The 13,606-nt window shown below is 43.4% G+C and overlaps 2 protein-coding genes across 6 annotated transcripts in view; both read right to left on the bottom strand.

Moving 5' to 3' along the window:
* Positions 1-4,148, bottom strand: part of zcchc14 (zinc finger, CCHC domain containing 14) — a 19,643-nt gene extending 15,495 nt beyond the window's left edge. Inside the window, exons 1-2 of one of the 3 annotated variants that reach the window (XM_034589342.1) lie at positions 2,572-4,148; positions 66-287 (exon numbers count right to left, since the gene is read on the bottom strand). In XM_034589342.1, the coding sequence (XP_034445233.1) occupies positions 66-287; positions 2,572-3,072 (723 nt within the window). In that variant the 5' untranslated portion in view covers positions 3,073-4,148. The remainder of the gene's footprint in view (positions 1-65; positions 288-2,571) is intronic. The other 2 variants (XM_034589341.1, XM_034589343.1) reach the window with 2 other exon arrangements.
* jph3 (junctophilin 3) overlaps positions 1-13,606 on the bottom strand; it is a 45,265-nt gene that overhangs the window by 5,094 nt on the left and 26,565 nt on the right. Inside the window, exons 6-7 of one of the 3 annotated variants that reach the window (XR_004614232.1) lie at positions 7,870-9,304; positions 5,743-5,766 (exon numbers count right to left, since the gene is read on the bottom strand). Coding sequence is in view for 1 of the 3 variants with exons in the window: in XM_034589344.1 (XP_034445235.1) it covers positions 9,224-9,304 (81 nt within the window). In the remaining 2 variants the exon portion in view is untranslated. Of the gene's footprint in view, positions 1-5,742; positions 5,767-7,637; positions 9,305-13,606 lie in introns of those variants that run through there. The other 2 variants (XR_004614231.1, XM_034589344.1) reach the window with 2 other exon arrangements.

The following is a 13,606-nucleotide window of genomic DNA, read 5'->3' as shown; positions in this document are numbered from 1 at the left end:
ATGAAACTGCAGCTTCCTCTACTGTTAATGCACGTGAACACATTTCTGGTTGCGTTGCTTCCTACCCTGTGCCCGCAGGTGCAGTGCATGAGGCAGGGTCGGCAGGCGGACCGAGGCAGGTAGGTGGCGCCGGCGTCAGGCAGGGAGCGTGCGGCGGGGGACAGCGAGGCCAGAGGCAGGGACGTGCTGGGAGGGTGATAGTGGTGAAGTGGCTGATGGTAACCAGCAGCAGCTCGTTCCCCGACAGGCGCGGCTGCTTGAGCCTCTGCTGAGCCTCCACTGCTCACCTGCAACAACCAACAGGTGCAGTGAGACTACAAATATGGCTGCCACCTAGAGATGTTTGCATAGCTACTCTGACACGCCCCCTAACGAAGCCAGGTCAAGCCAGATTGGAGGCCGATTGTGACAAACACAATTTCCGACTGAGATCAATAAAACATTTCTGATTCTGATTCTGACAAGTGCTGGAAGGGGTTGACCAATCACAACAGAGTGGACCAGCTGGCCAATCAGAGCAGACTGGGCTTTATGAGGAGGTGGGCCTTAAAGAGACAGAGCTAGCAGTTTGAGGAAAGTGATGCAGGTTGACCTTTTCAAGCAATAACACTAATTAACATTATGAAGCTGAATATGATAATATATGTCTCCTTAAAGATTAAAACTTATTAGTGATTAATTTCCCCTCGTCACGATAAATCCTAAGTCTTTCCTCAACACATTGAGAGTGGGTGTGTCTGACGCTTGGAGCTGACACGATCGTCATAGTGACAACGACAGTTTCCCGCTCGTGACACACAACATAGCCGGCTTTCATGCTAACGTGCCGTGCTAGCTAACCATAAATAGTAAACAGGAAATAAACTCCAAACCAAGATGAACACAGACCAGGTCCATCCCCTGCCTCCTCGCTCCAGACTCGTCCTGATGTTTGATGTGAGACAGGACCAGATTTGCGTGAACGTAATTTGATTGGCTGAGTTCTGCTGTTCTACTTCCGCTTTAAGAGCCTTGAAGTCACAGCTGCTGCCAAAAGGGTAGAATATATTAAAATATTTAGATTTTATTGTTTTAATACTGTTCTTGTATCTAATTTGATTTATTGCATTGCTGAGTAGGATCTGGCTTTTCTATGATTTGCTACCTTATATTTTATTGTATGTTTTGAAAGGCGCAATAGAAATACAGTTTCTATTTATTATTATTATAAATACAACAGGTAAGTATTATAAAACAAGTAATATATAGAGTTTCCAGAAATCCTTCTGTCTTCTTGTTGAGTCCAATAACCACAACGTGATCTGAATCTGACCTCAGCTGCTCCTCATCCTCAGTTTTCTCCTACAAACGTGTAATTGACTCTGTTCCCTCCTGGTCTAACACATGACTGAGGTCTGTTGTGTTAACATGCAGTCTGTCATTGACTGAGTCGCACCTGTAATTTTGGTGGAACGTGTGAACGTGAAACTCGTTTGTAACAAGTTTCCTGTGCAGGTTTGTGTTTCACCTGCTGCGATGATGAAAAACTCACCAGGGACCAGAGACCTGCTGCTGGTGACACGTCGTCAGAGCTTCATCTGCTTCATCGCCTCTTTGATCAGACAGTGGTTCATCACATTCTCAAGTCATTGGACTTTTACTTGTAGACTATTTTGTTTGTCATCTCACCTGAAACAGCCGGTTTCCACATACTGTACAGGCGAAGTGATTTTTATAGATAATAGGATCATTTAGGTTCATATCCATCGTTGTTAAACACAAGTTCTGTGTCAGAGCATCTAAATGTTGACTCTCTTGTAGAAGTAAACTCCTCATATGATACAGAACACGTTATTTTTTTACTTTTTACTTGGCTTTTTTTGCTAATACTTTTAAATGATGTAGTATTATATCATTAGCTGTCTTTGATTTTTAAATGGCATTGTATTCACTTGCTTCTCGTCTTTGGCGTCTTTTATTATTCTCTTTATTTGTCCTCATTGTAAAGATCTTTGTAACGTCCATTTATAAATAAAGTTATAACTATTATTATTTGTCTATATCTGCATAAGAGGTGGCAGGTAATTTCCTTTAATACTCTGTGCTGTGTATTGAAGCTACATCTGTGATTTCAAATTTAAACTTGTTTCCAAGTATTTCCAATTAAATGATTTCTTTAAAGCAGCGGTTCTCAAAGGCAGCTCCATGTCGTCCAGGGGTCCGTGTGACACTGCCTGGGGGTCCAGGAAAAGTTTCCATGAAACTTAGCATAATTTATAGGTATTCTGTGTCGGCTTAATAAAAAATGTTTTTGTCTTATATCTTCTGAGACATTTCTCTTGAGTTGATCTTTCACATAACTAAGTAGAAGTAAAATCTTGTTATATATGTTAAATTATTCCAATAAGGGAAATTCCAAGGTCCCTGGAATATGTTCTATCTGGGAAATGAACAGATCACCTCTGCTTTAAAGGATTTGATCTGAAACAGGAGGATTTGTTCACTTGAAGAACAAGTGTTAAAGGCTGAATAGAGGTGAGGTCAGCCGATGACCCCTGACGTGACCCCTTGCTGAGCATCAGTCCCTCTCACCTGCAGGATGTCCTGGATCTGGCTGAGCTGCTGCCTCAGCACCTGCTTCTGGTGGAAGCTGAAGGCCGGGTGGTTGGAGGCCATGGTGAACAGCAGCAGAAACTGCTCCTCGGTTCTCCCGTCGTTCAGCGCCAGCCCATAGTTATTAATCACCGTGTCCGTGTGGGTCAGCGTCCGGTACAGGACCCCCGCGGCCTCCCGGTTGTCCGAGCCGAGCAGGGCGAGGGACACGAGCAGTTTGCTGCGCACCACCTCGTCGGTGATGTTGGTGAGGCCCGACAGGTCCGCGGGGTTGTTGGCCTTGATCTCCGCGTCCCGGAGGGAGTGGTAGTCCTTGCGGGCCAGGTCCTCCAGGCAGGAGCCGAGGAAGCGCAGCTCGATGGGCACGCAGAGGTCCAGCAGCCCGCACAGGAACTCGGCTCTCTGGGCTGAGGTGAGGGAGGAGAACCAGCGGTACACCCCCTCCCTCTGGACACAGCTGCGGCTCTCCACCATCCTCATACACCCACCTTGACAGCAGCTGGATCGACCACAGCTGGAGTCAAAATGTCACTTTCAGCTGAGAGTCAGCTCCACAACAAAGGGAGCGCGTGTGCAGACTACGTAGGCGTGCGTAATTGCGCACTCAAGTGGCCATAAACTCTGGGCTTCTTTTCTCAACTTTCTCTGGAGTCACGGACCGAGGCTGGAACTCACTCTCACTGGTTGTTCCCCCCGCTGAAGAAGCAGCAGTTCGCTTCCCTGCAGGCGGCCCGAGCCGCGGGCCTGTCCGCTCCACTGTCCTACTTCCAGCGCGGAAGTCTGGAGTCGCTCCGCCGAGTCCCCCTCCGCCGGTGGGACCTCGGAGCCTCTTCCTGCAGCCTGGTGGTGGTGGTGGTGGAGGTGGAGGAGGAGGAGGAGGAGGTGAGAACACGCCGCCTCATTCAAGGAGACTCTCGGGGTTTTCTGGTCGGAGCAGCCCCTCCACACAACGAACTCCTCCCGCGGAGCTGCTCCTCATGCTCCCCCTGAAGTTGGTGCGCGGAGCCGCCACCAGGTCTCCTCCGCCTGCGCGTCAGAGCCGCCGGGGTTAAAGTTTAAAAACAAGGCTGCTGCTGCTGGAGGAGACATTTTTACAACATGACCCAGACATGAGCTCACCAACCCCCGCTGTGGACCCAGAACCTCACCGATCAGTTCGGCTTAAAAGTCAGATGTTGTCTCCATGAGTCCTGAAGTCGATTAAAAAAACAGCTGTGTTTAACATTATCCCAACTCAGGCTGCAGGGGGAAAAAACTGAGATCTCTGCTCTGATTGGCTGCGAGCCCCGTCTGTCATCAATCCCTCTCTCGTGATTGGCTCAGAGGGATAAACACCGCCCTGCTTTTCCACATCTTTCTCTCATGCGCTCATACATTTCTCAGCTTTAGTTACTGGAGCTTTAAAGCGCCAGATACACGTGGATTAGAGTTTTTACACTAAGATACTGGAAGAATTAAAAACACTCTGTGATAATTAGTGTATAGAGCAATAAAAATAAACATTTAAAGTGTAAATTAATGGGTATTAAGACTGTAGAAATGTGTGATTATGATGTATTTCATATTCACAGTTATTTGTTTTCGTGTGCATTCTGTTTTTTAAATCATGTTAAGTGTCTTATTATTTTTAGTAGTAGTAGAAGTATTGTTATATAGTTTTTAGTGTTGTGAAAAGATGTTATTATATAGTTATTTGTTTTAAGCTGCCTTCTGTTTTTTTGCCAATCCTGTAAAGTGTCTTTGATTATTATTATGATTGTCATTATTGTTATGTAGTTTTTGGTGTAGTGAAGAGATGTGGTTGTGTAACTTCATGACATTCAGGCCTGTGATTCACTTAAAATATTCTTAATGTTCTACATGGCAGCAGCAATTACCCTACACAGTAATAACATCACATTACAGAACATATCATTTACGTAGCTGATGCTTTTATCCAAAGCGACTTACATTCAACCATGAGGGTACAAAGCCAGAACAATAAGAATCATGTAAGTACATAAGCTTCAAAAAAGCCAAACTACAAAGTGCAATATATATAAGTGCAACAAATTTGTATCTTTTTCCACATCACAGTTGACGATGGTAATTAGAGTTAGAAAGAGCTCATTAATTGTCACAGTTATATTTGCGCTGGGCCATATAACAATATCAAGAATTATCTCAATATAATTGTCATAAATTGGAATTTAACAAAGATTCAATATATAAACATATTGATATAATGTATAATGCATTGTGCAAACAGGTGAGGAGCTTTGAACACATTGATCAACCTCAGATTTGTAAAATGTTTTGCTCTTTATCAAGTGCAAGTTTTTCATTAAAAAAAAAATCTGTGTAAACACTTATCAGAAATAATAATGTGACATTCATTATGATAATTATCAATATTGACTGATATGAATATTTTTATGATGATATAATTTTTGGTCATATCGTCCAGCCCTAGTTTAAGTTGATTAAAAAAAAGCACCAAATCCTTAAGTATGAAACGTTTTTTTCCCAAATTAAACTCAAACATTAATACTTCAAAATTGTAGCCACTAAATTTAAATCAATAGATTCATTGTTCAACTGATTTAATACAACAACATTTATCGAATATATGAAAGTGTTTATCTTGATATAATGTTTGGACGTATTGTGCAAACCCCTCATTGTCATGTAGTGTAGTTCATAGCTGTGACCGGAGGATGGCGTCATAAGGCCATGTCGCAGTCAGTGTATGAAGAAGTTGATGCAGCAGCACGTGAGTTGTTGCATCCTCCACATGAACCTGTCTGAGCATGTCTGCACACAGGTGACGAACACGTCACTCTCTAAAAATAATCCACATCTGTGTGTGTGTGTGTGTGTGTGTGTGTGTCTGCTCCCCCCCCCTTATCATCTCATCAGTTCATTGACAACGTTGGTCTCCAGTGGTAAACTCCGCCCCCTCAACGAACACGCCCTGCCCCTACCCAACTACGTTGTGCAGACACATGAGGAAACAGGAAAATTCACTTAATGTTGCCATGGCAACCACATCCCTGCCTCTCAACCAGGGTGGTACCACGCCCTCTCTGCATCGAGGATGGTGCCTAATGCACGCACACACACACACACACACACACACATACACACACACACACACACACACACACACGCACACACACACACACACACACACATCTCCATGACTTCAGAGGGCGTTATATAGATTTCCTGAAGACTTACTCTGACCTTAACCATACCTACTACTTACCTAAACCTTAACCTAACCTTAAAAACACATCTTCACCTTAACCTAATGATTTACCTCGTGTGGACTTCCTGTTCTCAAAAGGAAGACAAGTCCCCATAGTGTGACTGATTTAGGTCCCCACAATGTAGGTTATAACTGAACCACAAACACACGCACGCACAGAGATAAAAAAAACACAAGAGCCACAAGTCGTTTTCTTTCCAACACTTTCATTATTTTCTCCACACAACTCAAAAACAAAACAGAGTAATTCCCAGAAACATAAAGAAAGAAAGAAAGAAAGAGAAAGAAAGAAAGAAAGAAAGAAAGAAAGAAGAGTGAAACTATAGAGAGAGAGCTTGGCATGCTGTAGCATGCTGCAGACTAAGGGGGTGGTGGCGCAGGGCTTTGTCACCAGGCTGATGTCGTACAGAAGAGCTTCTCAAACCTGTTTCTGTCTGGGACCCAAAATGATAAATAAACGTGTCAATGTTCGGCCTCTCACGATGCAGGCACGTTACGGAACTGTTGTAATAATGTGGTGAAACGCCAGAAACGAACCCGCTGCTGGGTTTGAGTTCCGATCCATACTTTGAGAAACGCTGTCGGACAGAAAGAAAAAACAACAGCGGTACTCTCCCTGCCCGCTGTAAGTTGTTACCAAGGGCAACAGGCTCAGCCGCCCCATCCCATCACATGGAAGGAGGGAGATACACACACATGTTCACACACTTCGATGAGCATCCATGTGCACACATGCAAACAAACAGAGGTTGGTCTGCCAGATGGGTTAGAGAGACTCAGGAGAAACCCAGTGTCTTCAGTTGGAAACAGACAAATTGTTAAAGGTGTTTGTGACGGTTTTCTTTTCACTGATGGTCCTGGACAGGTGGAGGAGAAGCTGAGGAGTGGAGGCAGTAAATCCCGACCTCCATCCTGGCTCCTGCCGCCCACGACGCTACAACAGACTCACATCATTTCATTTAATATTATCTCCAAACGTTCTGCAGCGAGTTTCACGTTGTTGCTGCTGTTTTAATCTCCTGTTACTGCTCCGATCAAAACGTAACGTGTCGCATGTGCTCCTGAAGAGTTTTGGATTCTCAGATTCAACGCACAAATAAGATATTAAAGTACATACGCATGCATTGTTGTAGTTTTATCAATTGGCACTACAAAAGCAAGGCAGGTGGCGACAAGTGAGTTTATTCCGACATCATGCAAGTAAAGTATAAAAGATGATGTCTTCAGGTTATGTTTTGAGAGAAGCAGTAGGAGACGGTGAGTTATCAAAGCCATTTTGTCTTTTAAGCCGCGTTTGTGTTACTCACTCTTCACTAAAGGGAGAATTTTGTCTAAATGCTTCTGCTGGTGGTGAAGTGGGCGCAGGTCTTTGCCAAGGACGGTCATCAGTGAACTACCACCAACTCAGAGGAAGCTCCATCTCTGAGTGGTCCGTCTGTGTGTGTGTGTGTGTGTGTGTGTGTGTGTGTGTGTGTGTTTGTGTGTGTGTGTGTGTGTGCGTGTGTGTGGAGGTGGGAGAGAGTGGGAGGGAGAGACCGAGCGAGCACAGCTGTCAGCTGATGCTAGTTGGCTGGATGTGGATGAGCAGTGACTGTGTCTTCATGAGATGCTCTCGCAAAGTTCATGAACAGCGTGAAAGGCCACTGAGCCACTTGGAGACCACACAAACACACATACACACACACACGCACACACACACACACACACACACACAGGCACACATACACACGCACACACAGGCACACATACACACACACACGCACACACACACACACACACGCACACACAGGCACACATACACACACACATGCACACACACACACACACACATGCACACACACATGCACACACACACACGCACACGCACACACTGATGAAGGTTGATACAATGAAATACAATGAAGGTTGTTACAGGTGCAAACACATTCGCTATCTGTACAAAAAATCCATTCACACACATGTACACTGCTGTTATGCTGTATATATACAGAATGCAGAGATGCACACATTAGTACATGTACACACACACACACAAAATCAGACACACACACACACTCTTTCTTACTCCCTACACAAGATGAAGAGCGAGGACCAGTGACTGAGAGGGACTGGGTGGATGCACGGTGTGTGTGTGTGTGTGGACTTGTACTTCTATCTATGTGAGGACCATGCTATTAGACCCTACAAAGTGAGGACACTTTGGACAAGTGAGGACATTTTGGCCGGTCCTCACAAATTCAAAGTTCTGTTTGAGGGTTAAGACTTGGCTTGGGTGAGAAATAGGTTTGGATTAGGGTTAGTGTTATGATGCATTCACATCAAACGTGAAGCCTATTTTTTTTGCGCACTGAGATTACTTTCTCCTGGAGGAGAGGGTGAAATTCCCCGAGCTGTGTGCGTCTCTGGATGGTCTCGTGGACGCACACACAATGACGCTGGCTTGTACAACGCAGCAACTGCTGTCAGTTCAGTCAGTTGTCCTCCTCTCCTCTTTTCTGGAGGAGAACGGGCGAATATTTGGTTGTTGTTTACTTATGTTGCTAACAGGAGTAGTGGGCGTGAACACAAACGAACCTGGGGCGAAACTTGGGCGAGTAACGCAACACAATCTCATTCGGTGTGAACACAGCATAACGGTTGAGGCTTGGCATTCCGTTGTGAGGTTAGAGTGAGGGGCCAGGGAATATATGATGCCAACAAATGTCCTCTCAAAGCTGGAAGTACAAGTACGTGTTGTGCGTGGGTGGACAGGGAGCCATCAACCAACCATGTATCCAGGCAGCGCACACTTGGCAGCTCAAGCAACACACACACACACACACACACATACACACACACACAGACGTTGAACCATCAGTAACAACACCTGGGCAGGCACCTGGGCAGGTGGAAGGAACCAAAAGGCAGGAGTCATATAAAGAGGGGTGGAGGGTTACAAAATAAATATATCCATCAACATATTGTACATGAGATAAAATGTTAATAAATAAATTAGAAGTTACAAATCTGTTGAAAACTATGATTTGAAGATGAAAAAGTCTGTCTCGTCAGTCCTGTCTGCAGACAGTGGAAGCAGACGTCTCAGTGGCCGGGGAATCGAACCGCTTCAGCTCACTTGAGTCTATCGGTGAACTACTGAAGCTCACTCAAGTCCATTTCCTGGACTACGTTATCTCCCTCTGGGCCGGTTCACCCCTCTTTCATCCACTTCTTTGCAGCCGGACCAGCGATGGCGGCGCCGCTCCTCGGTCCTGGTCGAGCTCCAGCCGGGTTGCAGTCCTTTCACCAGGAGCACGGAGGGGCGGCAGATTCGACATGACACTCATATGAATTTATAGTTGTTGTAGCATAGATAGGCTGACTCTGAAAGCAGTGCTGTCTTTAAATAAAAAAGTGAATAAACAAAATAGCCACTCCGATGTTGAGCAGGATCACCATGACAACCAGGAAAGAGCTGTAGGCCTGCGTGGGAGAGAGAGAGACAAGGGGAGCATGTCAATAATAAGAACACACACACACACACACACACACACACACACACACACACACACAGTATATCTAACACATACAAATATACACACAATCCTTTATACTCGACGAAGAATGAAACAGCCAATACATTTTAATTAACTTAACAAATATGATAAACAGAACAGTAAGATTAACTGAAGAGAAAGTAAAACTACTGCCTGTTTGTTTGTTCTGTGGTGATGCTGGTTGCAGTTTGAACTATTTACATTCACTGCAGCTTTAAAGTGGTCACATGACTAATCACATATATATATACTCAGAGCTGAAGTAGACATTTACCCCAAAGTTTGAAAAAGAACAACCTTCTATTCAGTCTTTTTTTTCTGCACCAACATATGTAACAACAATCTGATACATTTACAATGTTTGAATACATGCAGTACATTAATATGGATTACATAATGAAAATTAAAAAACTGGTCTGTCAGAGATATCAAGAGATATTTCACAATAAGGACAATTAAGTACTTTGACACTGACAAATTAATGCCAGATTTTTTCAAATGAAACATGAATAAAAAGCTTTTTCTATAGCTTATTACAAAGTTTCCTCTGTTAACATGTCACTTATCTTGATGATATTTTGCCATCACTTCAAAAGATGCCTGAGGTTTCTTAGATTTTAATGTTTTACTTACAAATAAAGTACTTTCTGCTTTAATAGTTTGATAAGTACGAGTTCTTCATTGTGTTACTGGTTATTTATGCACATCCAATAAAAGAAGTAAATGGAAAAGTGACTGAGCAGCAATGACGACATATGTACGCACTGCAGGTTTGAAGGAGCAATTTGCATCTTATGATAAATAATAATCATTTAAAATAAAGATTCAATCCTGTGTCGATCCCACAGGGAAGCCCACCTTCTCTGACAGAGAGGTCAGAGGTCAGGCTCGGCTGCAGAGCAGCAGCCTGCAGCTGGTGCAGAGTCAGTGTCTTGCTCAGTGACACTTCAGCAGATGCTGGGTGACAACCTGGGTCGTGTGGGTGAAGGCCAGTCGTTCTGACCGCCTGTCCACTCCAGGTGAAACCAGTATATTCACTTACATTCTCATTGATGCAGCAGTTTTTTTTTTCCAACCCCATGTAGAATCTTGTTTTACTGGTATTAACATCGATTGAGAGGAACTCGGTTTTTAATTACGTCTAAATCTGAAAATAATTTGAACGGGAGCTGCAGTGGGAGGACGAGGCTTCAGTAACATTACACACTGATGTTTAGCTGCATTAGTGCAACATTGTTGTAACTGAACGTGTCCAGAGCGGCTGCTAACGAGGTTTCTGCCGATGAACCTGGTGATAGGCTTATCTCAGATCTGTGTCACAGTGATTACCGGACCACAGGTGGATGAAATCCTCTGATCATCTGCTTTTTCTCAATCCATTCAGTGAGAGAAATTTATGATTTATAATTTATATAGCCGCACATGCTGTTTTACTGCCATAGAAATATTCATAAAACATTTCCTGTGGTTTCAAGTGATTGGTTGATTACCGAATAATTAGATTATTTTTCAATCTAATTATTTAATTTGTACAAAATAACATAATCATTCACAATTAGTATTTTGAGTGATTAAATCATTTGAAAACTCTCAGATCTTAATGCTGGTTCCTTTTTTCCTTCTTGCCCAGAGTTAGAGGTTATATGTGGTTTTTACTGTTAGATGTTGGTGATTTGTTTCTGAAACACTTTTTATTTTCTTTGTTGAAATCCTCTTCCTGTGCAAGACATCAATAAATAAAGTCATCTGAAAAAATAAAAAAGTCAATGTCTGTGGCCCTCGCAGGTAATAAACACGACCAAATGAAATGATTGGCTGCCTCCCACTAACTCTACCTTACCTCATTCGTTTTGGGGGGGAAATAAATGAAGGTGTGGGAGTTTAATGTTGATGGATTTAAGCACATTATTGCCTCCTTACATTTATTTATATCCATGTTCTATAGTAATGTATTATTATATCAATCAATTTCACGCGGCAGTGACTCATATAGCGCTCGGAAATTTTCTACAATTACTGTGTTTCTTCAGTCCTCCAGTGTGACTAAGTGATTTCAGACTTGACAATAAAAATACTGAATGTTATTTACTTTTCTACAACAGAGCTGATTTATTCTTAATCCCCCTGGTGAGTAAATCCTGAGAAACGCACAGAGCGCAGAGCAGAACTCTTCAGGGAAACCAAAGATCAGGTTAAATATAAACCCAGTAAATGTGCGACTGCTCGTTCGGTGTCCAATTCCACCATTAGCACCGTTTTAATGCACTTTCTTCTCGGGATGTCAGCTTTTTACCTTTACAGCACCTTTTAAAGTAAAATTATCAGAAAGGTAGTTTAAACTTTGCCTCGCATTAAGAGCACACTTCTTTCTGGCTTGGTATTGAACATTGGCACTAGATGAAAACAGTGAGATGTAGAATCATCCTTAAGCTACTGGACTGAATACTTTCTGTCCCAACTGGTAAACTAGCTAAGTGTACTTGTCATTTTTACCCTTTTAATGGCACAAACTTTTCTACAACTGATTAAAGACCACATCTATCCTAATCTAAATTCTGATGCTCTCGTAAAACATGTCACCATCATTTTAGAAAATACTGCAAAAGTGTTCAACAGACATATCTCTGACACAGACACAGAGACCTTTTGCGCACTTTCATCACAATAGAGCTCTTCACTGTAATCTTTCCTATTGTGGCCTCCTAATGAAAGATTTAGATAAACTGCAGAGCAGCCGAAATGTGCTGACCAGTCTGAGAGGACACACTGTTCACACACACACACGGATTCTTCTTTGTACATATTCAGATTCTGCTCTTGGGTTTGAAGTAACTCATTGAACTATGTATTCCTGCAAATCCGTTCATTCATCTTGCACCGTCCTTTCAGTTGTTCCATGATCCGTCATTAAAGCTGGATATTTAGTTTTAAAGTTGTGCAGCAGGTCTTTACTTGCTGCTCAGGTCGCTTTAACAGTTTCAGATAGAAATCTGCAACCAGCATCTCCACAGGCCAAGAAAACAGCCCTTTCCAAACAGACACTGCACTGCTTCTTAAAAAGCAACTATATCTATGTCCTAAAAACCACTGGAGAAACAGGTTCTAGTGCCTCTGATCCTCCAGCTGCACAATGTGTTGACATTTTCCCTTGAAATCTTTAAGATGTGCGTATCTTAAAGTCACTGGTTTACCCGCAAAGCCACGACTCATATTTAATTGTAATTTCAATTCTTAGATCTCACTGTCATCGTGTTAAGTGATGTTACTGCGGGCCAGGGAAGGTTCGGTCGTCTCGGGACACATCTTGCTGTAATTACGAGCATCTCTGTGTTCCGTGATGACGACTAGTTGATGTCTTTGAGTTGACACGGAGGTGCGGTGCTATTTTGGTACAGAGGTTTCATGCTGCACAGGATACTGTCACAGAGTACGCATCTTTTTTTATTGTTTCTTTAGCATGGGCAATCCTGCATGACACGCACAGTATAAATAGAGTTCATCAGATGGATTGATTTAGGAGGACCTTTGTGTGTGTGTGTGTGTGTGTGTGTGTGTGTGTGTGTGTGTGTGTGTGTGTGTGTGTGTGTGTGTGTGTCACCCGTGTTCACATGGTTTCCGTTGCGCTCCCTGTGTATATTTATCTAAGTGTGACAGTATCTGTGTATGCTGTGAACCTGTCTTACACAAATCTCACTTGCTCCTCTGCAGCTGCAAACACACACACACACACACACACACACACAAACTCACACACACACACACACACACACACACACACACACACACACACACACACACACACACACACACACACACACACACACACACACACACACACACACAAGCACCCCACCTCCACTCACCCTCACCTCCTTGTCACTGACAGACGCCCACCGATTGGCCGCTGTTGAAGCCAGGCATAAGCTGTTCCCTAGCAACAGAGCGCTGGTTAACCAATAGGGGGCCGTCTGTGAGGAAGGGGCTAGTTTGCCAATCTGCTGTTACTAAGGTGCACAGAGGACCGCTGAGGTCTGTGTGTGTGTGTGTGTGTGTGTGTGTGTGTGTGTGTGTGTGTGTGTGTGTGTGTGTGTGTGTGTGTGTGTGTGTGTGTGTGTGTGTGTTAGATAACCAACTTAACTCAGAGTCATCACATTGTTTCAAGCACATGAACAAGTTGTGATGAACTATATTTAACAGTCTACACATACTAAATTGTGCATGTATGTGT

Source organism: Hippoglossus hippoglossus, chromosome 6, assembly GCF_009819705.1.
Source record: "Hippoglossus hippoglossus isolate fHipHip1 chromosome 6, fHipHip1.pri, whole genome shotgun sequence".
In the NCBI taxonomy this organism is placed as follows: Eukaryota; Metazoa; Chordata; class Actinopteri; order Pleuronectiformes; family Pleuronectidae; genus Hippoglossus; species Hippoglossus hippoglossus.
The sequence above is the reverse complement of the archived record's forward strand: the minus strand, read 5'-3'. Positions and strand labels throughout refer to the sequence as shown.